The sequence below is a fragment of the Ischnura elegans genome (genome assembly GCF_921293095.1).
Source record: "Ischnura elegans chromosome 13 unlocalized genomic scaffold, ioIscEleg1.1 SUPER_13_unloc_4, whole genome shotgun sequence".
Taxonomy (NCBI): Eukaryota; Metazoa; Arthropoda; class Insecta; order Odonata; family Coenagrionidae; genus Ischnura; species Ischnura elegans.
The window spans coordinates 6,797,283-6,822,221 of NW_025791660.1; the positions used below are offsets into that span (position 1 = coordinate 6,797,283).

At 36.5% G+C, this 24,939-nt stretch overlaps 2 protein-coding genes and 1 long non-coding RNA gene across 8 annotated transcripts in view; 2 read left to right on the forward strand and 1 right to left on the reverse strand.

Moving 5' to 3' along the window:
* The window catches only part of LOC124173201, a 323,014-nt gene that overhangs the window by 14,818 nt on the left and 283,257 nt on the right, over positions 1-24,939 (reverse strand). For 4 of the 6 annotated variants that reach the window (XM_046552733.1, XM_046552734.1, XM_046552735.1 and 1 more), the window contains exon 1: positions 2,010-2,200. The exons of the other annotated variants lie outside the window; for them this stretch is intronic. The gene's annotated coding sequence lies outside the window, so the exon portion shown is untranslated. Of the gene's footprint in view, positions 1-2,009; positions 2,201-24,939 lie in introns of those variants that run through there. 6 annotated transcript variants of the gene reach the window in all.
* Positions 4,716-18,661, forward strand: LOC124173210. Its single transcript, XR_006868453.1, has 3 exons — positions 4,716-4,815; positions 6,115-6,160; positions 18,591-18,661. It is a non-coding gene; the product is annotated as an uncharacterized LOC124173210 (long non-coding RNA).
* Positions 18,655-23,838, forward strand: LOC124173306. The gene is made up of 2 exons (XM_046552824.1): positions 18,655-18,718; positions 22,302-23,838. The coding sequence occupies exon 2, from the start codon at positions 22,444-22,446 to the stop codon at positions 23,836-23,838; it is 1,395 nt and encodes a 464-aa protein (XP_046408780.1). The 5' UTR covers positions 18,655-18,718; positions 22,302-22,443.

Consider the following 24,939-nt stretch of genomic DNA (forward strand, 5'->3'; position numbering starts at 1 on the left):
AGGATTTAAGTTTGTTTTGGATCTGGCAGCTTATATGCTGATTTGATTTACCAACAGTAAGTTAATATGATAATTTAGTGTTTTTAGTTGTGTTTGGGTAGTTGATTATGGATACACTTTTAATGGCATATTTTTTGTGCTGTGTGTCGTGGGGGAAAACCGTCACGGGAGAGTGGGGCAGGACCGACAGAGGTTGGATATTTTTAAGGCCGGTTTACACAGTACATTAATACGCACGGGTTGTCATCTAAATGTATGAATGCGAGAATGAACACCAAAATGCGCCATTAAACACCCAACCTGCACGAATGCATGCACAGAAAATAGAACCTGTTCTAATTTGGTTCACGCATTTATACATGTTCCGTTCCAGTCCCCAAAAATCATTCATGAAAACAGACATTAACTTGTACGTGTTAATGCATCGTGTAAACAGGCCTTTACAGATAGGGATGATTGTGATGAAGGAGACGAGTAGGCTTGCAAATTTTGCAATGAGTGTTATTCAAGTTCCAAGAATAAAGTGGATTGGATACAATGTTTGAACTGCAAAGAGTGGGCTGAGAGTCGTGTTCAAATTGTGAAGAAGATGACAATTTCTTTTGTGATTGATGTGCATAAGTTAATATCCAGCCTTCTTATTGTTTATTTACTGTTCCATGGTGAGAAATATCACAAACGTGTTAAAAGTGTGTTTATAAAATTAATCTTTCAAAATTGTACAATAAAAGTTGTGTAAATACAATTTCAATGGGTGTCCATTTTGCCCCATCTTTGAGGCAAAATCTCCATTTTGTCAATGCTTGAAAAAAATCATAAATATATGGAATCACTTTCATTAAATGCATTTCCATTGATATGCTACACCCTATATGCATAAATATTACTGTCAACCACATTTAAAAGAATATTTCCCACATCGGGTCAAGTTTTAAATGAAGAAATGTTTACCCGTCGGTTTTGACCCACTTTCCCCTGCTTAATAGGAACACACAACAAAAAATGGACAGGGGAAACAGTAATGTAGCTGGTTCGAGAGTATTAAATACTTCTACAGAAAAATTCTACGCCGGAAAAAATCAATTTCATGTTATTATATCCAAGGTGAATCAACTGATATTCTCTATCGAATTTCAATTTGATAACTAATGGAACACTTCTGAAGTTCCTACTGGTTATGTTTTCAAACATCATATTCTACTACTCACAGGAACTGATTTATTTAGCTTGGAAAAGTATACCATTACATGAATGTAATCACTTTTTTTCTTATAATCATCACATTTGAGCCCACAAATTAGTTGGCATTCATTTGAGGCTTTCCAGAGGCTGGCAGAGAATTATAAGATGACGAATTAATTAACCATATCTAGCAAATAATATCACCAAATTGGTATCGGATTGTTAAGTCTGGCATTTTATGTTCCAGGAAAGTCTACGATTCATAGGATACTAGTTCACTGATAGAAAGGGATACTAACATAGTGAACACACGAAAACAATTATACTTCAGGTCGTAATCACTTTGCCATGAGATGCATGAATGTGCAATACAGTTTACGGATCATCTATGATTTGCCATGCACACGAAGAAGAAAATTGAAATAGTTGAAAAACTGTTTGGATGGTTAAATAGTACGAGGAGTTGTCATGAAAATGAGTTCCTTCAAAACTCAAGGGAAGTAGCAATTAGCATTCAATCCTCCGTCATCATGTGGATACGTCACAAACATCGATTCCACAATGATAAATCAATGAAGTTTATGAAATTAGTATTCTCAAATTCAGGTAACCTGCGATGCATTAGAGTGACCATTCTTCTCACCAAGTTTATGAAAAACGTTCAGTCTCAACTATAATTACATCTCTTTCAAATTCCAGACAAAAAATTGTTTCTATTGGATCCGATTTACCCTTCTTTCGAAGACTCGAGGATTTTCTTTGTTCCAATAACAACGCTGACACCTTTAATACACCAGAATTAAACAATAACATAAGAAACCACGTACCTCAATTCGAACCAAGCACGAAATCATTTGTCCAAGGAAATACTCATGCCTTTCGCTCACATAAATAATTTCGACGGGGTCATCACATTTGTGCAATCAAAGCCTGCGTAGTCAATGAAATAAACTATTTGACAAATTGACTTATGCTTGACCTTGACCATGAACCTGTCACGAAGCAGTTCCCTCCTCCGATCTTTAGTGACCATACATAGATCTGGCCGACTTCCGTGACGATAATGCATGATCACTCGGCTTGTGACGTCACTTTTGGGAATCCAGTTGTTTTCCCAAGTTTTAATCTCTGTAAAAAACTAATCAATTTCCCGATCAGCAACCTCATACATAATTACTGAAATGGCATCTAAGATACTATGACTTTAGCATCTTGCCTCTTGGTTTTAGCTAAAGGTGAACAAAATTACTATTGTTTTCAAACCGAGGGTAACACTATTTGAAGGCTTGTTATAATATGAGTTCCTTAAAGTACATTTATTGACGTCATTATAGAATGAAATATGGCTCTTAAAATCCAGTATTATTTCTTATTTCTTACATCCTGTTCTTATTTCCTGGCGCAAGAGAAAATAAAGGTGACGTAAAATATATTTTGGTCTCCTATTAAACGACATCATTTTTAATAACAAATTGGAGCCTTTAAAATTATTTTACTACTTTTCCCGAAACTGATGAGTATATTGCCTTCGAAAAAATATTTCAGTGTGTATCACCATGTTAGCTAAATACTGCAATGTTTTATTTTACGAAATTAATTTTATTGGTGTTATTGTATTCAGTGGAACTTATAGGCTTACTTTAAGGTTGGCTATAAATTTCTCGAAATATAAAATATATTTCTTTTTTAATTTAACAGCCAACTTAATTTAAAATGTATTTTAAAAACGTGATTGGCAACAGGAATCAAAGTAGCTGACATCTGGTGGCCAATTTCAGAAATGAGACATGGAGGATCGGCCGGTTTGTTTACTACTGCTACAGCCTAGTGGTGTGCGAAACGGATGTGTTTTCAGCAATTTTGTGACGCGAATACTGATGTATATGGTAAATCTCAGTTGTGAATAATGGATGAAGTAATTTTCTCCACATCTGACGTTTTGGAGTTCAATAGAGACATCAAGAGGTCCCTCGTTGAGGGCTATGAGGTGGAATGCTGTAACCTGTCATGGTTGAAGCACTGTTGGAGTATTTGGTTCTTGCAATGGGCTTTAGCATACAAACAAGCGTTATTAATGGCATGTGACATGAGATACAAGCTTTTCAGAAGAAAATTGGCGCTTCTTTTTCCGTTTTCGTGTGTATTGCTTGACGATTTTATCCACCATCATTACAAGAGATATATCATTATTAAAATCATCAAACAATATGATAGGCATCTACTCACATAAGCCATCCGTCCTCAATAATCTATTCTTCTTAAGGGAATTCGACGTCGGTGTGGTCGTGAGTGGAATTCCCCTTGCATTGGCGTTTTGACTGCTATGTGGAGTCACTCGACTCTCACCGGCTAGCGAAGATCGATGGGGAAGTGGCGAGACGGGTCGCGCGAGGGTCTCCGTGCCTCGGCCCCGGAATTTTGGCCATTTGGGCTAAGCGACTCGAGAAATCACGCAGGCCTTAGAAACGTCGGGGTTTCGCACCGCATCGTATTCGGAAGAGCAGGGCCTAGTTATTGAATGAGAAAGAGACAGATGTTTTAAGGGCCGACCCGGTTTTGACGCCCCCGGGCGGAAGATGTCCCGGCGATCGTGGGGGGGATCGCCTGGGAAAGTTTGTGCGACTTAGGGAGAAATTACTTGTCTCAAGCAGACTTAGTCCCGGCAATTGGTGGGTAGTCGGCCGGGAATATTCATATAATTCTCAGTTGTCGCGATTCGAATCATTTCCCCAACCTTAACTTTCCTGGCTTATTGGATATCTGAAAATTCATTGATAGTTATTGCAAGTTTGTTTAACCTTCTTTCCGTCTGCATCTCATCCTCTGACACCTCCATACTTACGCGAACAATTTTTAAGTAGGCATTAAATGATACAATGAAGGTGTCATGCCTTCATATGTTTCTCTATGACCCATTCTTGTTTTTTTCTTAAATAAAACTAGCATGCTAGCTCACTCTTGCCCATTCTCATGACGTGCTCCCACTTCTTTCCCAAATTAGGGGTGTGGCGGAATCTATGTAGAGAGATAGCTTTTGTCTCACACTAGTCGGTGCAATCATAAACACCGCACATTTTGTTGCTCATGAACTTTTCCTTCTAAGTTTTTCATCATAATGCCATTGATATTCGGCTAAACGGTATAGTGCTGGCCGGCTAACGTTTCACACGAACAAGCGTACTAATGCATCCGATCCTCAATATTCGGCCATGACACCTAATTTAGTGCTGTCACCAGGATTCCCTTCCAGATGCAATTGTCAATAAGAACAATGACGCTTTCAATAAGAACATAAAACTCGGGTATTCGCAGGTTATCGTTCCACACAAACAAACGTAGTAAAGTGGGCGATCCTCCCTATTCGGCCATGACACCTAACTTAGTGCTGCCACCTGGATTTCCTTCCATTTGCCAATATATCATATGTTGTCGTCGCAATAGCCGCATACATGCCATCTTAGAAACAAACTGCCGCGCTAACTGCGATTGTTTCCAATCATAATGGTAACGCCGTCTCTATGCTTTGAGTGCTTTGAGTCTCGTCTTGCGTGGTATTATGGGTATTTTGCCACGAGTGCAATGATAGCTCGTCTCCTGCTGAGAGAACAGTAACGAGAAAGTAAAAGTGGTCTGGTACGTAATTTTTAGTTATCTCTGCATTCTATGTCGCTTTTGAGTTCATTTATCGCCCCTTAATCATATGTGTTTGTAATCTGGATCCCACATTCGTGAGTTTTAATTATCAAAGCCATGTAACAAGGCGTAGTGACTTGTGTTGTCAGACTCGGTACTACTCATTTCTAACAAGTTTACTCTCACATAACCTACTTATTTGCTATTGTTTGCAGTTTGTGTTTCATTTATATGTGACTACGTTGTTAAAGCTTGCCTCACTACAGGTTATATTATGATTGCAATGCGGCCCTCGAATACATTCTGGATTTAGGTCACGTATACTACGTGTTGGCGAGTTGATATTCGTTGTCTCAATGTAACTTTGTAGTGTTCTACCAATTGGTATTTATACCACACGGTTGACTGTCCTTTGTCCATCATTTGTAATCTTCGGATTTTCAGCATGTGCTTTAGAGTAAAACGGATAAATTTGGGTTTATAGTATTGGTAATTATATGGATAGCAGTTTACTTAAAATTATGAGCCATTCCCACATGAAGATAAGTAGCGTGTATTGTGTTAATTCGATTGCATTCGCTGCGCTTTCTCCCGCCCGTAATATTGTTATGAATGGGACATAAGTTTTGAATCCATAACATGGTGAAGATCTGTTGAAAATTAGTATTCGATAAAAGTATACTGTGTACGCCTTAGGCATATTTAAACTTTTTCCATTGCTGCTGTATTGTCGTGTTATCATTGTGTCTACGAAAATCTACCATTTCTATCGATATTTGCCGGTGTTGTGTCAGTATTATTTTGTAAATGTAATATGTTAAATATTGATTTGGTACCGGGATAAATGTGTTGTCACCAATGAAATTCCAGGTGGAGTGGGTAGATAGTAGGATGTGCTATGATTGGGCTATTTTTTTTCTTTTGGTCTTTTCATCTATTCTCTGATAATCGGGTAATGTTACTATTTTATTCACTTAGATAGGGATGTAGTCAGCAAGTTTCTGCATATATTATTTTTTTGCTATTTCCTCAGGCCCTCGACATGAAAATATGCCCATTATAGACCATAGCTATGTCATTATTTCTATTTTGTTACTTGCTAATTGTACCATTTAATGTATTGAATGAATATTATTTCGACCTGGTTGTATTGAAGTTGTAACGGCCTTATTTCAACCCTTTCAATGGCTTTTTCGCCTTAAAATTACGTTTCTGTAGCTGTAGCATTTTTTCATTGAATGACGAAAAAGTATTCAGCTACCAATTTGTTATTCATCATCTGTCCAATTTCCTTTCTAGGATTCCGGTCGGAAAACTTTCATTCCAGAACCTCCTGAGTCTCAAAGTGAGTATTTTGATCAATTTCTTATAATTCTGTCTTCTGCAATAACAGTGTATGAAACTGCTTAATTCCATTTTATGTTATGCCGTTTTTGTTTTTAAATAAGTCGTGTCACCCAATTGGTGTCTCAGTTGTGCTTGTCTTGAAAGTTTGTGTCATCATTTTGATGGACAAGTTAACAAAAACGGTGACGATGAAATATTTTGCCTTGAAGCTTTTTTTACGGTCGATCTTGCCGGCTATGTGTAGTATTTGTTTTGAAACTGGTTAAGGTGGTAGTTTGTCGTGTAGAGCATGTCGGTAATTATTATCAAGTTGTCTAAAGGGCAAGTTTTAATTGCGACTTTTATTGTTGTGAGTGAATTATTGTTTTGTATGTGTTTCCTCGGGTTTAGGAATTTTTTATAGCCTTAAATAGCACCATTTGATCTTAAAGTTTTAAAGTAAAATCTCTCTGACATTTGCATACAGGGTTGCAACCGTGTGAATATAAAATGTGTTTCTAACGCTTGAGGTGAATCATACTATTGAAAAGTTCATATTCACTGACTAAATGGCTTAGAAAATCTAAAGATTAAGATTATTCACATTTTAAGCACTAAATATTTTATTATTTTCATTAGAAAATCACCATCTCGTGAGTGGTAATAAACTTGTGTAAGATTGTAGTCCAGTACATGCTCCCGAGTGCTCCCGCTTCAGACGCTACAGATTCGTGGTCCACTTTTATTCCTGTCACTACCTGCTGGCTCATGGCAGGAGCGATTGTGGCATTTTATTAGTCATTCGTTTTGCTAGTACGGTCTACATAAAGGAATGGTATAGCCCCCTGTACTTTACTGGTCAGTAATATATATGACAGAAAGAATGTGGTCCAATATTTATCCATGGGGTACACCTCAAGAAACCTTAGTTATCCATGAATGCCCAGAAGATTTTTTTCTAAATATTTTACTTTCCTTGCTTAAATTATGATTAGCCATCATATCTGATGAAGGAAAAATTTTTTTTGTTTTTTTTTAATCTCTAACATTTGCATTGCTCAATCCTATATGTATCTTAAGATACATATTGGCCCTTGAGGGATCAACAATGTACATTATCATGTAATTTGATTCATGCACGTTTCCGCTAAATAATTCATTGCTTAAGTCTTCAACTGGTTTTTTATACTTGAAATTTTATACATAATATAATATCATTTTGAGCATTACGTATAATAGTATTATGCTATAAAGTATTTTTACATAAACAATGGACATTAGGATTTTGAAATTTTACAGCAGTATGTATCTCAGTTTTGTGTACCGAAGGTATCCCTGTACAATCGATACATTCAAGTCCCATGTAAAATAGGTGAACTCCATTTTGTATTCTTCATTGTTGTCCGTTAATTTGCCAATAATTGATAGCATAGGTCTACTCCACCCATGTGAGAACTCTGCGATCGCTACTGGCATTGTAACATTATTTTTTTTCTTTTCGGTGATGGAATAATGAGCATCTGTTTTCATTTTATTATGCATGTAATTAGTAATCATGGTAACTGAGTTATTATCGTTCTACCTTATAATTTGTTGGAAACTGTTTGATTTAACCTGAGCATACCTGAGTTTTGATTTTTGAAATGCAGTTTTTTTCAGGAAGGTTATACTCTTGATTCTATTTTCACAAAGGGTTCCATTGCCACGCAAGCTTCTTTCTGTCAACTCTTTTAGCAGCTTTTTTGATGTGAATAAGTTGTCAACTAATATTTTTGTGTCTGGTGGTAATTTAATCTCATCTACTAGTCCTAAAACTACATCTCTTCCTGGACCAAGATCTGTTCTCTCAAGCTTGGTGTTATCTCCAGCATACGGCTCAGCATGATAAAAGTAGCCACTTGATTCGGCATTGCACCATAATTTAAACCCAATTGTTACTGGTTTCCCTCTAATACATTGCTTGCAGCCATGTATACCATAGTAGGGGTTGATTGATTAGTCTACCAAACAGTATTCTTCTGCACTAAGCATGTCGAAAGTCTTGTTCAAAATCTCAAAAATGGTTGCACTTTATAAAGCCTAACATTGCCATCATTCTTCCCACTATCTGCCAGATGCTTCAATTTATATAATGTTGACCTTAAAATTTCTTCAATCCTATTCCTTTTCATTCACTGAGACCCTACTCCGATGGCGCAATCTGGAGATGAGTTCAAATAAAGCCATCGACTAGGTAGAGGGTGATTTGTTGTGTTACATTCATAAAAAAATTTCCCATGGTATAGTTTGTTCTTATTCCCAAGTTTACATACTTTCTGAAAGCTTTTCCGAAACTAATTAAAACGAAATCTCCATTTTCCTATTCATCAAGAAATAGTCATATCGCAATGTTGGTATGTACAAAATAGCTTTTGGTCACTTGAGACAGTGTCAGAGGCCAGCATTTGTCGGTTCTAATGAGCTGGTTATTGTTTGCTTTTGTTTAAGATGGAGTTTTGACCCATAACCTTTGGCGTGTGGTCTGAGAGACCACTGAGTTTTTTTAATTATGAATGCTTTCATAGTGACTATTGTGTGTGCCAATATTTCCTGTTATCTTCATATTTTTTATGCTACAGATATCACAGTCTCGAAAACTAATGCTTTTATTATTTATTTCTGTAAATATCGGACTGAATTCGATTATTGGTGTGTGAGACCACACGCCACTCCTGGGAAATGCATCAAGGAAAGGAATAAACGAAATATGTTCAAATTTTTTCAATTAATTACCCATTTCAGTTTAATATATATGGCTATATTTTTAAGCCTCATATGGATTTTCTGCGCCTTAGCGGCGCTCGCGGTTTTAAAAATGGTGTAAAAATTTTCCATTCCAATGAATCATTTTGAAATTTTCAGTAGTCTACTTTTTCTGCTTTCTTCGTCTACGCATAAAATTTTGTTAGCATAGTGTTGATAGGTTACATTTTATTGGCCTCTAATGGAAAAAGTTACGTCGTTGGATTTTCGGCACAGCTGCGGCGCTCAGTATTTCCTCGTCGCTACGTCGTTGACTGCACTCTCAATGTTAATGTCAAAGCATTTATGTTTTGTATGAAATGCTATAGTATACTTATAATAATATTATTTAGATTTCTAAACATTATAAACAAAATGAAATTGTTAAACAAAAGGAAATTATTACCATACCAATTTTGCTTTGTATTTTAGCTAAGAATCAAAATATTAGCCTCGTTATGATGTTCATTGACAAAACTTCATCTTTTTACAAGAATTATTCATAAAAACTCATGGCTAGTCGATGTTGTTTTTTCATGGGCCTGATTTAGTTTTGATTGGGCCGGGAATTTCCTCGTCGCTACGTCAGGGTCTGCACTCTCAAGGCTAATGTCAAAGCAATTATGTTTCATATGAAATGCTATAATCTATCTATAAGCATATTATTAATTTTTTAAACTCATAAACCAGGTGAAATTATTTAACAAAAGAAAATATTACAATACCAATTGTGCTTCCTCTTTTAGCTAAGAATCATTAAGTTTGCTTCGTTATAATGTTAATTGACAAAACTTCATCTTTTTGCAAGAATTATTCATATAAAGTCATGGCTAGCCAAGTCTTCCTTGTTTTTTCCGTGGCTTCCAACTTAGTTTTGCTTAGGCACCTTCTCCGCTCCGCATCTACGTACCTGCCGTGGTGATAGTCACCTTTGGGTAAATCCTAGGGTGACTCTATTTAGAATTACTCCAAGCAGCAATTCAAAGAAAAATTTAACGCAATGCATTATCCAAATTTGTAGAATAATGCTTCCTCACCGTTTTGTGAATATTTCTTGCTGAATGAGCAACTGTAACTTGCCAGGAGATTCAGGGCCGTATTTATAGTCCGCTTCTGGGAGCCTTCTATCGATAGAACGCTTCCACATGTCTTCCAAGTACGAAATCGGTATTTATAGACGCATAGTAACCTTCTGGAATACACCCATTGTCATAAAAAGCTGGGTGAGGATTCAAGCTTGCCCTGCGACATAATCGCGAAGTGGTGGAAGCAGGAACTACATTAGTTTGAGATGAAGAAGAATCTTTGTGTTATTGTGTAATGTTTTTCAGGCTCAGTTGCTTCTGTAGTGCTCTCTTGAAGTTATGTATACTTATTTATACCTTATTAGCTATTATTATGATTCATATGATATCATATGCCTAAGTATTCCTGCGATATAGTTCAAATGTTAATAGTATTTTCTTCACGGTGTAAACATTATTCTGTTTCTTTCTTTAGGATGCAGATATGTTCCCGTTAATGAAATCGGTCACCAAACAATTCCAGAAACCTCCGCTTACACTCTTTTGATACTCTTCAGGACGATGCAGTGTCGACGGAAGAATTTTTTAGTTGTGTAGAGGGAATTACGTGTCTTTACGCAGGATTGCAAGTTTATTTCCTTCTTGATGCTCATAATCCTTCCGAAGTTTTTTCGTACGAGTTGTGATCACAAGTTTATGTAACGGTACTAGTTTTCAACAGAAAATTTCGGTGGAATCGTGTTTGAAATAGTGCTACGTATCATGACTTTGGTGCATTAATGCATAGCAAGAACTACCCGACATCGCGAGTGTTATCTGTTATGAATTATTGACAGATTTAATAATAAATGGTGCTAAAATACATGGCGAAAGTGTTTTCTTGTTTCTAATGTCTACTATTTACGTTTGTTCCGTCAACTTGAATATAAACGTGGTCAAAAGTGATAGTTTCCAAAACATCACCGGCGTCAAACGGTAAACGTCAATTAATTTAATTTATATTCCTTTGTAAGTACTTGATTTTTATTGGTTTTATGAAATTGATTAATATACTTGCTAGCTGTGGCAAATATGTTTCGTTTGAGGTCTACAATTTTAAAAATACTTCCCACCGTGTTATTAATGAATTGCCAATCCTATCAGTATATTTCAGCTTGAAATTAATCTATTTTATTATGTGCAGTTTCAGAAAATTTTAGTTACAATATAGAAATGTTATTTAAGAGGCAATAAGACAAGACTACAGACAGACTGACTGGCAGAATAAATGGAAACTCCTTAACAAACTCATCTAACATGACGAATTATGCCGTAGTATTTCATTAATAATAATAATTATTAGTTTCACAGAGGACATAATACATCATTATACATGATATCAAGTGTATAGGGCCCGTCAAAAGAAAATATATTTATGAAGGAAATGTTACAATTCACTGTATAGATATTCTTTAACCCTACAAAAACACTCCCCTAGTGAATATGCTGAAACTGTCTTTTTAAAAAGGTTAACACTACTTATATTTTTAATGGATGCAGGTAATTTGTTGTACAATTTCATACTCATGAACTCAGGCCTTATAGATTGCAGGGTAAACTTTGATAATTTGACAAAAATTACATCTCCTGGTTTCATACGAATAGAAGCTATTGTTCCTAATAAAATTGGCAATATGCTTTTTATACTAGTTGCAGTAAGTATTTCAAGGCTTTTGAAGAAAGGGCAACAATAAGCACAATACTTTCATGTGCACATACTTCCCACAAACTTCTTTTATATGATGAACAAATCAGTAAGTAGTGAGGAAGATCCTCATATCACGATACCATATGACATCCCAGAGTAGAATAAGCAATATTATAGGGTTTTCAGGCTTGCAATGTGCTTTAGTATTGAAATTTGGTAAAATATTGGTTTCACTTTTTAACACAAGTGTGCTCTATGTGCATCCCACTTCAAATTACTAATTAATAAATTTCAAGAAGTTTTATACATTCCACATTATTCAAATTATAATTTTTGCACCACAGCAGATCATTCTCCTTGATCACTCTCCTGTGCTTAACAGAAAACAATGTCACCTTAGTTTGATCATCATTTAACTTTAGTTCATTGTCATCACACCATGTTTGTGTGCATTATATTTTTACAGGCATCAATTATCATGCTTACAATTTTACTTTTTTATGAAATGGTTACAATATCTGCATACATAATAAACTTTATGTTGGAAGTTACAATTTTATTGGGTAAGTCATTGATAAATATTTAAAAAAAAGCAAAGGACCCAACACAGACCCCTATGGTAAAACTTTTTTATCCTCTAACATAGAGGAGAAATAGATAGTCCCATTTTCCAGTAGGCTACTCTGTTTTCTTTCATGAAGATATGTTTTAAGCCAATTTAATTGAACACCCATAGTACTTATTGATTCACATTATTAAGTAATATGACATGAACCACAGCATCGAAGGCTTTGCATAAATCAAAAAAATATTCCCATTACCTTATTTTCACTATTCATCTCCGGTATAACATTGTCAATGGCATTAATTAAAGCCAACCCTGTTGATTTTCCATGCCGAAAACCGCATTGGTGAAGTGATAATATGTTTTGTCTATAAAGTTGGTCAATGAGCCTTTTGCAGAATATACACTCAAATAATTTGCCAAATTGTGGTACTATATATATGTACTGGCCTGCGGTTTTGCAGGTGATTTCTGTCACCTTAATTCTTTCATACTGGGACAACCTTGGATGTCTTCAAGGAATCTGGATACGGACCTTCCTACAGGGACTGAGGGTAAAGGTCTTAATTATGAGGGAACCACATTCTGTAATTGTATTTCCCATTATTCCACCTAGGTCAGCAAACGTTTCCTTGCCTATCCTGGTAAAATAGGAGCACAGTTCACTCTCTAAGCAGAGTTGAAGTATGTGGGGCTACATATCTTATAGTTTACCTGAGTATTTCTTATTTGGGTGGACTGGGCTGCCTTGTAAAGGTGCAAGAACATGCAATTATATTCATTTGATAGAATAACTGGGTTTTTTGTAGTTTTCTCTTGATTATCAGTAACTTGGTCAGGCAGTATGAAGGTGTTGGTATTGAGACCCACCAGCTACTTTAGAATAGTGTGAGGTATTCGGAAACCTCTGGTCATTACATATTACCTTATTGTTTTTTAATAAATATTAAATATATTTCTTAAGGAGAGAATACTGCTGTTGCAACCCATTATCTTTATTGGTCTGAATTTGCATATACATACGTGGTTTTTAGCACCCTATCTATATAATTTTAGATTTCAGTAATAACCCAATTTTTTGTGTTATCCCTTCTGGGTTGCACTGACTGCAGCGGAAAAGCTAAATCAAAGTAATACTTAAATCTATATAAATATTTGTTATAGCTATCATTTAAAGATATCTAAAGATACTATACATGCCTTTCAATCTTCTTGATTCAACAGGACCCAAACATAATTCGAACTATGCTTATTGAAGAACCTACATTTTCTTAGTGTTTTTGCCTGATGATGCTCCTCATGCACATGGAAAATAGATACTATAGCCGAATGATCTGATAATACTGGTTGAAATACTTTAGTAATAATATTGACTTCATTATAACCAGAAAAAACATTGATCAGACATGTTTCTGTGTCAGCTGTAACTCTTGTTGGATTTTTTACAAATGGTTTCATATGATAGGACTGTGACATTTGCAAAAACTGTCTTTTCTCCTACCCATCCTTCAATAAATTACAGTTGAAGTCACCAAGTACAACAGTTGGCCTTGACATTTGATTAGTTAAATTGTACAACAGGTTATCTAAATTTTCCAAGAAGCTGTTAAAGCAGCAAGCAGGGTAATATGCATACTGATAAAAAATGTAATCACTATGGGCAATAGTGTACTTTACAGCAGCACATTCAAAGAACAGTTCAGAATTTAGGTTTTTCACCAAATGTGACATGTTACTAAACACTGCTGAACATTTTATACCTATAAATATGCCATTACGATGATCCTTCCAACGAAAGGAATCACCAATAACATAGCCTGATATTGTTATGGCTTTTTCTTTCATCCAATTTTCACTTACACAGATAAATTCAGGTTTCTCCATCTCTGCTAGTACTTCTAATTCAATTTGCTTACTACTAAGGCACTCAATTTTTAAAACTAGTTTTTAAAACTCTGAACGTCACTTTGAATGATTCAAGTCAATAGACCCTAGGTTGTGGACTAGTTAAGATTCTTAAGTATCAATGGTTGCATCACTAATTCCTACAAAATTTAACTTATTAACCACATTACCAAAGGCAAATATCTCTAAACCTGTATCGTCAGCCCATTAGGTTACATCATACAATTTATCGAAGGGCCACCACAATTTTAAAAGAAGCAAACATATATTAACTTTGTTCATCGTGGGTCTACTTTTGAATGAAATTTTAATTATCTGACATAGGATCTCATTCATTGTATTAGGATGAATATGGGCCACAGAAGAATTTGCATAATTATGATAATATTGGCAAAATAGCCACTTCACTCCCCCATAAATATTTACATTTTACCACCATTATCATGCCAATGATTTCCAAATTTGGTGTCCTCATTTCACATTAGATATCCTCCGAATTGATGGAATAGGCAACCACAAATATTTAAATAATTTATTGGAAAAAAATGTGATATAAGAAAATAAATCAGGTATAGAATTCTCCTAACAGAAATATGAATTTGTGCTTCAGCAAGCTCCTCACTCTTCTCGAATTTCTCTTGGTGCTGATTCCAATGTACTTGCTTTTGCTCATGAGAATTCTGGGTTGTCATTTCACCCAGTGAAAAGTTTCTCTTCTTCATTTAAGATAGTCAGCATGTAATTTTGTATTCTGTCTTCCCTAAATTAGACCTTTCTTCCTAAACATTTCGGGCTGAAAATATCATAAATGGATGAATATTAACAAAATAAGCAGCAAGCAATTAATCCTAAACCAAAATTGCATATTTCGATTGATTTATCATTACTCTTGCATTTACTATTTAAAACTTCAATTTCTTGCTTAATTCGGTTATTGCATCTTTATCATTTATAAATGTCCTTTTCAAATACTACACATCAAGCTGAAGGCTCAGTACATTAATGATGTAGATAAAATGCTGATTTACTTTACCTTCATGATTGGCATTCCATTCCAGATTATTATTAATGCTATCATGAACTTTTTTCTCTCATGAATGTCATTTATTCGCAAGGAAAAAATTTCATACAGAACAGGGAAGGCCAGTTATATCGACTTTCCGATAGAAATGGCACTAGTAAAGGCGAAAGGGCCCTGATCGACATAAAATTTTTTGAGATATATCTAACTAAAACGAAGATTTTGACTCGAGAATATTCGTGAGTTTTGAAGGATTACAAGTTATACTGACTGGCATTTAAATCTACCACTTAACATTAACGTATGTCAAAGAAAGAACTACTTAAGAGAAATAATAAATAAAAAAACAAGCAGCTGACCATTGTGTTACCTGTAATAGATTGGCACGTTGGAACATAAAATCAACAAGTAGCGTGGTTCCAAATGACATTTCGATTCCTCACTACTTAACTATCTCTCAGGGTTTATTCGCCAGTTGCTTTCTTCAGCACGCGAAACCACGTAGGTAATTTTTGTTGACACTGTAATAAAAGCAATACCGTAAAATGCTAACGAAATTGACGAATACATAATACCTACTAATATTTCCGCGATGTTTAACGAACAATAACATATTCGCTGCATATCTATTCACCTCAATCAATCACATTTCTCTTACCTTTATTTCAATTTATCCTTTATGGACAATGATTTTCGTCATGGAAAGAAACTTCGCTGATTCAGTTGAATTTATTTCTCAAAACGATAATCGGATTTATTTATCCTCGAGATACTGCTTCTTTCTAATATTTCCTGCAATTTTCCTGTGATCTCAAACCGTTTTCACCCACATCTGGCGAACTATTCTTTTCTATTTCCGAAAATAAACAACATTTGTTTGGCCATTTCCAGCGGTTAAGCTAGAAACAATGGAACGGCGAAAAACAAATCTCTATCCTTTCGTTGGCAACGTTGCCATGTATAACACCCACAAGCCACCCAGTCGGAAGTCTTCCAAAAGAGGTTTATAAATACCGATGTCGAGAAGTCGTCAGGAAGCCATCCGGATGGAAGACTTGTGGAAGTCTTCCATGGAAACGACTATAAATACGGCCCTCAGAAGTTTCACCTACTACATCTACATCTACATAATACCCTGCGAGCCACCTCTAGGGTGTTTGGCAGGGGGTGATCAATCACCAGCATGCAGCATGCATTTGGACTCCCGTGGACTACCGTGAAGAACACATCACACAGTTATTGTTAAATGTCTTGCACCATTCATTCGAAAATCCCTTTGCGGCTACGATAGTCTATAAAAAATTGCAGGCGTTTATATAGTTACCGATGACGTGACAGTTTACAATTTGGGGTGAAATCAAGATAACTACCCAATTAATTGTGTGATAAAAAATAATTTCTCTTCCCTGACCATGAGTTTGGACTTTACATGGTAAAAATCGTTCCATTATGAGTAGGTGAAAAGAAAGTTTACCGTGAGGTGAAAATTTGTGAATATATTTCTCGTTTCTTTGTGTACTGAAATGCATAGATGTTTTATGCATTGGGGGTGTTACCAACGTGAAGGGGTGAGTGAGGAGGAGGAAGGAAAAGGAATGCCAGGAGGTTGTTTTGAGGTAAAGGGGTGGTAGTGTGTCGACAGCCAAGGATCGGGGAATACCCAGATCCTTAGGACAGGTAGTAGTAGAAAATCCTTATCGCGAAAAAGGTTGGGAGGGCAAGGAAGCAATTAGATGCAAAAGCCTGCTTTTTCTTTATCCTTCCAAAGCTGCATGAAGGACAGGGAACAAAAGCCTTGTCAAAACGTCCCGCGGTGGCACTCCCTTCATTCCAAGAAGGTCCAGCTCGGGTGGGTCATTAGGGTGGAGAGAAGTTCAATCAAGTTTTGTGGGAGGGGGAAGTAGGTGGTGAATGACGAATAAGGGAGCTTAGTGGGAAGGTATGGACAGTCTCAATTTTTGGGTCAGTGAAACGCTAAGAAAGGAAATGTAAAGAAAATGTAAGGGAAGTCCTTCCAAAGTGAGGGTATTTTTTTCACCCCAGAGCATATTATCATCAGTTTCTCATGCAGGGCTGGACGAAAAAAAAGGCAGCTGCTCCTTCTCCCCTACCACCAATAACACATACTTTTAAGAATTTATTTATTTTTTTGATTTCTCACCAATCCAGGAGTAAAACCTAACCCTATGCACTCCCACGTAAAACATTTACCCGTCCATATCTAAGGAAACCTTTCCCTTGGGCTACACGACCCCAGTGGGGGAATAGGGCTCCGTGGTAGGAAAAGAGTACCTACTTTTCTAGCTCCAACTCCAAAGAAGCGTTGGGTTCTTTGACACTTCGCTTATCATCCCATATTATTTATATTTCAAAACCCATTAGACTTGATTTTTTTAATTGCAGGACATAAGCTCCCAGAATATTCGTAAGATTTGTCTTGATCGCAAGAATCATGTAAAAATCACGAAAGTAACACCCGTCTCTTCTCACTAAACCTACAGCTGTTCCATTATTAACATTCAATAACTTATCCTTCATACACACTGCAAAGATATAACATATGGGTGGACGCATTGAAGCAAAATTATGTCATATGGGCATAAACGAATTTTATTCGTCATAATTTTTAGTATTTAGATACATAAAATTATAAACAATAAAAACATTAAAAAGCGGAGTTTGTTGAGCTCTGCATATCAAACAAATATTTCAAACAACAATAACACACGAAATTAAAACTTTCACTCAAAAATAACAAACAAAGGGAACTGAAATAAAGAGCATTACGGCAAGAAATAGAAAAGAATGCAGCGTTCAAGATTTTTTGTTATAACTTCAACAATAAGGGCTTAAATCTAGCAAAACACGGTAAGAAATAAAGATAATAGATGTATTTACCATTATCAATCTGAAAACTTGTAAATTCTGGCTAACTTTGAAAGATAATTGCAAAAAATGACGCGGTGCCACTGCGGCGCCGAAAATCTAACGAAGTAACTAATTTTGTAAATCCATATGAGGGTTAAAATCTTGTCTATCTTCAAAGAATCAGGGGGGGACCGTGACCCTGTACCCCTCCCTAATATCTGCATCTGTTCTGTATAGTCTGAGCATTGTGCAACTAATGAATTTTACTCTTCAATTGATGACAGAATGGTCCTTTCTTATTTTCTGGGAAAAATGTTCAATGTCTACCGAGTTAAAGATAGGAAAGTGGTAGTCCAATATAATACATAGAATATGAGGCTGCCTCTAATATCTGTGTAGACTTCTTTTTTACTGAAGAAACTGAATGAGAACTTGCACGTGAGTAGGGCCATTATCGAGAAGAATTTAAAATACAATTTATGCCATAAAAATCAGATAAGTGAAATATCCAACAATGTTATCCATTTGAGACAATTTTGTTTTTATCCATGTACCCTAAGACACTGGTGATGAGAAATTTCCAATACATATTAACAGGATATAGGAAGCGGGCAGGAGGAGTATACAAGGAAGATGTGAAGAGGCGGTGTGGGGTGGTTGAGGCCCTTCTTACCAGGGGAGCCCTACCTTGGAATTGACAATTGGGAAGACAATTGAGAACTAAGGTAATTTGCATTTATTAGAGGAGATAAGGAAGTGAGGAGGAAAACCTGTTGTAGGCATGCTTTAAATGAATGGCACCTAGGGGAAGGATACTGCGTTTCATTTGACAGACAAATTATTACATTTGAATTGACCTCCAGAAAGTAATATTTATAATTTTTTTGATGTATTTCCACCCATGCCGGCATCTGCTATTAAGTTGTTACTCAGGAACATTTTTTCTATTTGAATACAAGAGGGTAGCACTTTTCCACAACATTTTAATGCGTATGACACATTTCAGCTCATCAAGTCATCATCTTGCACAATAATTGTACATTAACCCATTAAAGCCCAGACGTATCTTCAGATACGTAATACCTAAAAAATTCCTAAATACTCTTTGGTTTGTTGTTTATGCAATTTCTTTACTTAATAAAACAGAAGAAAGCCTTCAAATGGTATGCAAGTTATTTACATCATTTTAGTCTATAGTTGAAATAGTTATGCTTACTTACAGATGTCTGGTCATGAGCCTCTCAAACATCGCCACGCTATGGTCATGTGAAAATTAAATGTTCTTATTAAGCAGTGAGTTCTCTGAATCCAGTTTTTCCCTGTTTTATTTTAAATGCATGAGGAATATTATCCTTTTAAAGACATTCCTTTTTCTTTCAATCTCATAACAAAAGTAATCAGTAAAGTTTTGGCGCATCTAAAGATACATCTGGGCACTTGTGGCACTAAAAATTCAATTTTTTAACTTAAAGCTATTTCATTCTATTTATTGATTGAATAAATAAATAATTATTTTATAAACCTAATTTTGTGATAATTCAAAGATAATTTTATATCTTTTCCACTTCATGAAGTATAATAATGAACAATTAGATAAATACAGCCAAAACATATTTTCTCAGAATTGTGCTATATATTTCCATTTGGATTAAGTACTTTCATTGGGATCATAAAATGAATCAGTGTTGGATTTCTGGGAGCATAGGGTTTGAGATGCTCGTGATATCAAATTGCCTATCCTGGCATCAATTGTATTCTGTATCGCTGATGGTAGAATGGATTGATTACTTTCTTTCTTGATAAACTTACATCTGGCAATTCAATCCAGACTACATGCCAGAAATCAGTGCAGGAAATAAAACTTTGGTTAGCATTGATAAAAAACTAATACGCTACGTTGCTCAACACATTGTACTTTGTATTCAAGCTCAAGTCTTTGAAGGGTATACATGTCGCAAGGAGGAATCAGCACTCTAAAAACTTCTCAGCTGTCTCTTTCGTAAATGATTTTTAGTTCCTTTTGTTGCACATTCCTTTCTATGTAAGTCAAGAAAAAAGCATAGGGGCTCCCATTTACCACTGAGAAGATAAGACGTACCTTAGTGATGGACCATAGGTGAAATATATCTGAAATAGCTCTAGCATGAACGTTGTCAGCACAAAAATTCAAGACAAGTTTTCAGAAAAATTGTAAAAATGTAAGTACATTCTTTTAATGCACAAATCGAAGAGATTTATAAATCGCTTGGAATATTTCTACTCTCAGGTTATCACCCTTTACCGAGTCAATGGATTTATTAGAGCTCATATCCAGATTGCACCATCGAAATAGCTTCTCAGTCAATGCCAAGGAACAGGTTTGAAGAAAGTTTAAGGTTTCAGCACCTGGCAGATGATGGAAAGAATGATGGCAAGTATAGACAACATAAAGTGCGACCTATGTTTGAGATTCTCAACAGGACTTTCAAAAGTTTCAGAGCTGTAAAATACTTTGCGGTGGATGACTAAATAAACCTCAACTATGGTAGATAAGTTTGCAGGCAATGTATTAAAGGGAAACCAGTAACATTTGGGTTTAAATTATGGTGCATTGCCGAATCGAATGGCTACCTTTACCATGCTGAGCCGTAGACGAGCTGACACCAACCTTGAGTGAACGGATCTAGTTCCAGAAGGAGATGTAGTTTTAGGACTTGTGGATGAGTGTAAATTACCACCAGATACAAATACATTTGTTGAGAGCTTATTCACATCTTAAAAGCTGCTTAGAGAGTTGACAGGAATACGCTTGCGTAGCTCTGAAACCCTTTGCGAAAATAGAATATTCCCGATTCAACCTGATGGGTGACGTTCGGGCACTTATGCACTCTTCCACAACGCATTCACTGAAAGAAAAACGAATGGGGCGAAAGGAATGGCAAGGGATATTTTTCCTTAAGATGACCCGTGAAGGAATTAAAACAAAACACTTACTCAACACTTTCAGCGAAACAAAATATAATTCAAACAATAAGGTTGCATATGACAAAACAAAAGAAACCCACTTATACACTAGTGAAGTATGAATTGGCGAGAGCAATTTATAAAACATCCGTGATTAAAAAAAACACAACAATATAACTTGATTTTCAAGATGAAAATCGGAATAGAAAATGATAACAACAAAATATAGTTCGGTTGTGAACACGTAAATAATGATACTTTCAATTTATTTCTTGACGGGGTAGGTAAATGAAAGTCCATCCCAACGAATGTTAATTTTACTTTGATGATTAATTTCCCTTTCACTGACTAGCGAGTGCGTTTTGTGACTGTCCTAACACTTCCCAGGAGACAAGAGGGGGCTTTTGGGGGGGGGGATAGTTGCGATCTTACTTTATCGTTGTATGATATTAGACCAGGTTGGATCCAACAAACTCTCATTCCATTTACTGCACTCCTTTCCCCCTTGTTGGAGGAAGCTGCATCCGGAACGGAGGTAATGCGTCCTCTTCAGCTGGTCCTTGCTCCTTCGAACAGGGGGGGGGTCTCTTATTTCAGACCAATCAGTCTCGTGATCTGTTAGGCCCCTCGTCTTCTCTGCCGTGTGTGGCACCCAAAATTCGGGCATGGGCTCCGCCCGACATTCAATTCAAAATTATCTACTTCTTCTACGTGCACCACCTTTTTATTATCCCCCAACTTGGGGTGGGGTAACACACAAGGAAAAGGGAGGAGGAACACCATTCATGGGAAAAACCCAAGTTCCCCTCCTCCCACACACACACACTCTCAACCTTTCATAATCAGCGTAACCACATTCACCCCCACTTACTCATTCACGCTTTCCTCCACGGGCCGTGGTCTGGGGGGGGGGGGGGTTTGGGAAAGTTCTTTGGAATGGAGCGGGTAAAATGGTAGAGAATAAATGCGCCGAGTAAAATGCACTTCGTAATGGGGTCTGAATCATTACACATCATAGATTTTTGTGCATATCATCTCTTATTTCATTCTACTCTCACTTCCCTCATTAATATAGGTTCCGTAATAAATGATCGGTGCTCCTGCTTGGTAGAATACTGTCCCGACATTTTTAGCATAGCTATATCTATTTTGGTGTCCAGCGGAATTGTTATTTCCTCTTTATAACGATGGTTGTGAGTGAATGCATTTCAAAAATTCCATTCCAAAGCATTTTACTTATAATTTGCGTTGCGTAGTAAGCGAGATATTTTTTCTCTAGCCACGCTTGTGCTAGTTGTTACGTTCACACGCTGTTTTTGACGTCTTTTAAGGTAATAATTTCATATCCATTCTGTTTCTTTGCAGTCAATATTTCATCCTATCGCACCAATGCTGAGATCGTGTGATATTCCTCGCTGACCAACGTCACCACGCCTGGTTCCCATTGGAAACTCCCTGTCTGCTGAATCCAATATTTTTAAAGTAATTATTTCATTCTTTCGAAATAATGGCAAGCAACATTTCTGCTAGTGGCGCTGAGAAATTTGTTGAGGAGAGGATTCTTGCTGGATTGGTGACTGGATCATTGCTTCAGCATAAAGAGCTACTAGACACCTTGCAAGATGTGGATGTACGGCACGCGCGGCAAAGAACACTCTTGCAGGTTGGTGTGGGACTTGGAAAAACTGACTGGGTGGAGGAGTTACTGGCGAGAGGGGCTGACACAGACATAACAGATGACAGTCAACAGAATGCATTGTCTTCAGCTGAGGAGATGGTGAGGCAGTTCCCTGAAGACGTGGAATGCTTAAAAGTTCTGAATTTGGTGACGTTGGTTCACAGGAGAGACCAAGTTATTTTGCATCGTCTGAAAGCATCTTCGAGTAGGAGCACTGATCATGTAACACCCATGGCTAGCCCACAATGTGATATTGCGTCTCTCAAGTCCTCTGTGGACTCATTGAGGCGAGAGATGAAATCTCTTGTGCGACGGCTAAGCTCATCCTTGGAGGAATTCAAATCACTGGCGTGTGGACGTGACACACTGTTGTGTTGTCTGGAAGAGGCGGTGACGTCAACAGCGGAGGATGTGACATTAATCAAGCGTGGGCTTTGTGGGGAGTCATGTTTAAGTCAACCTGCATCCGATCCATCAAGAGCAAGGTGGGAGTGTGTGGATGCCATGATGCGAAAGACACGGATAATGTATGGAAGTGGAGCTGATGGAATGCGTAGATTGTATGAGAGACTGTATGATGGAGATGAATGTACTGCTTGCATTATTAAGTTTTTAAGTGGGGATGATTGGGTGAGAGTGATGGTGGACCTTAAATCTGATCACATTGGAAGGATGAAGGAGAAGGTTGTGAGTTTGGATGGGGCTCAGATGAATGGGACTGAGTGGTATTCATTTTGTGATTTTGAGAGAGAGACTGTATATTTGGGTGCAAAGGATTGTTCTGGTAATAGTGAGAAAGAAGTATGCTCAAGGTTAGCTTGGGCCCTCTCGCAATTATCTCTGAAACTAGTTTTTGGAAATGAGGGGAGGCCTTATAGCGAGGGAGATGTGGAATGTGAACGTGAGTGGATAAGGGCTCTAGAGGAGTTGGAGAAGAGGAAAAAGAGGGGAGAGAGATTGGATGAATGGATCAGTTTTGCATTGAAACAGAGTACCTGGTTGGCGAGGATTAATTACCTCACTGCTGCTGTCCCTTGTATTATGGCTTTTGATGGATCCACAGAAGGAAGAGCTAGACTGCAGCAGAATGCCCCTCTCCCCCTCTCTCCCTATTCTAACAATGTGATGGGAACTCTGCTATCCAAGGCAAAGGTGGGTCTTACATCTATTTCTCACGCTTTTTTCATTACATCATGGTCTTCATTAAAGCATTCAAATCATTAAATGAAGCTTTGTAAGCAAACAAATCAGTAATTAATAAATTTAAATATCCAAAGAGTTTTGAATAATTCAAAGATTTGTTCGTAATTTAATTTTCCAAGATTTCCCGAAAGTGGGACTATCATTGGAGATAAGTTTCACATGTAGAGGTGAAATGAAAGAAAATTGTCCCTCCCAAGTGTTCTTGATGAGTATTTTGATGTAATGATAGAGAGGTGTTGTAATTTTAACATATGTATTTAATAGCAATTAATTTTAGTTGAAAATTCTACCTGTCCATATTCAGAATTGAAGATTTCTTTTGAAAAGATAGTATATTTTTTACCTGTAATATGCTCATAGATTTCATAAGTTTAAGATGGTGACTATTCAAAACCATCAAACTCTAATCTAATCTTTTGAAGTTTAAAGTTAATATAATGCAAGGAAGTTGAAGATTTTCTATATTCAAATCCATTATTTATCAATCTAGTGATGCACAAGTAAACTCCAAACAGTAGTGAAAGTCTTCCGATATTTTTCACTTATAAAATAAAATATGGTTATAATTATTGCCATTGCATTTTTTTTAAATGGGGGTAATACTTTATCTCACTATGAATATTTACCTAATGATAACTTTGAATTTTGGTTGTGATTGCATAATTTTTTCATGGAGGCCTCCATTAATTTATATTTTTTGTTTCAGAGATGAGTGTGGCCTGACATACTTCGGAGATTGTGGTGGTGCCGGTCGTAGAGAGGAATATTCTGTTTAAATTCATTTATTTTCATAGAGCCTCATATGTTTTTGTTGGGTTAACATACACAGTCTTGTTTCGTGCAATCATTACAGTGTTTACACGCAGTCATTTTCGTTGATTTCATGTTAGGTACATGGCACTTTTTTAATTAGGTTGGCAATCAAATTTTGAGGTACATGTTGTTATAATTTTGTGGACACATAATTTAATCAGTCTTTTCTTAGTTAATCTGTAGGGATATTTGAATTTTTGATAATATTTCAGTTTAGATTTAACTTACGCTAGAAATCTTAGGAAGCAACGTACTATTTTGGCTTAGCAATGTAATCCCACACTTTCTTTAGCTGGAAGCCATGGTACA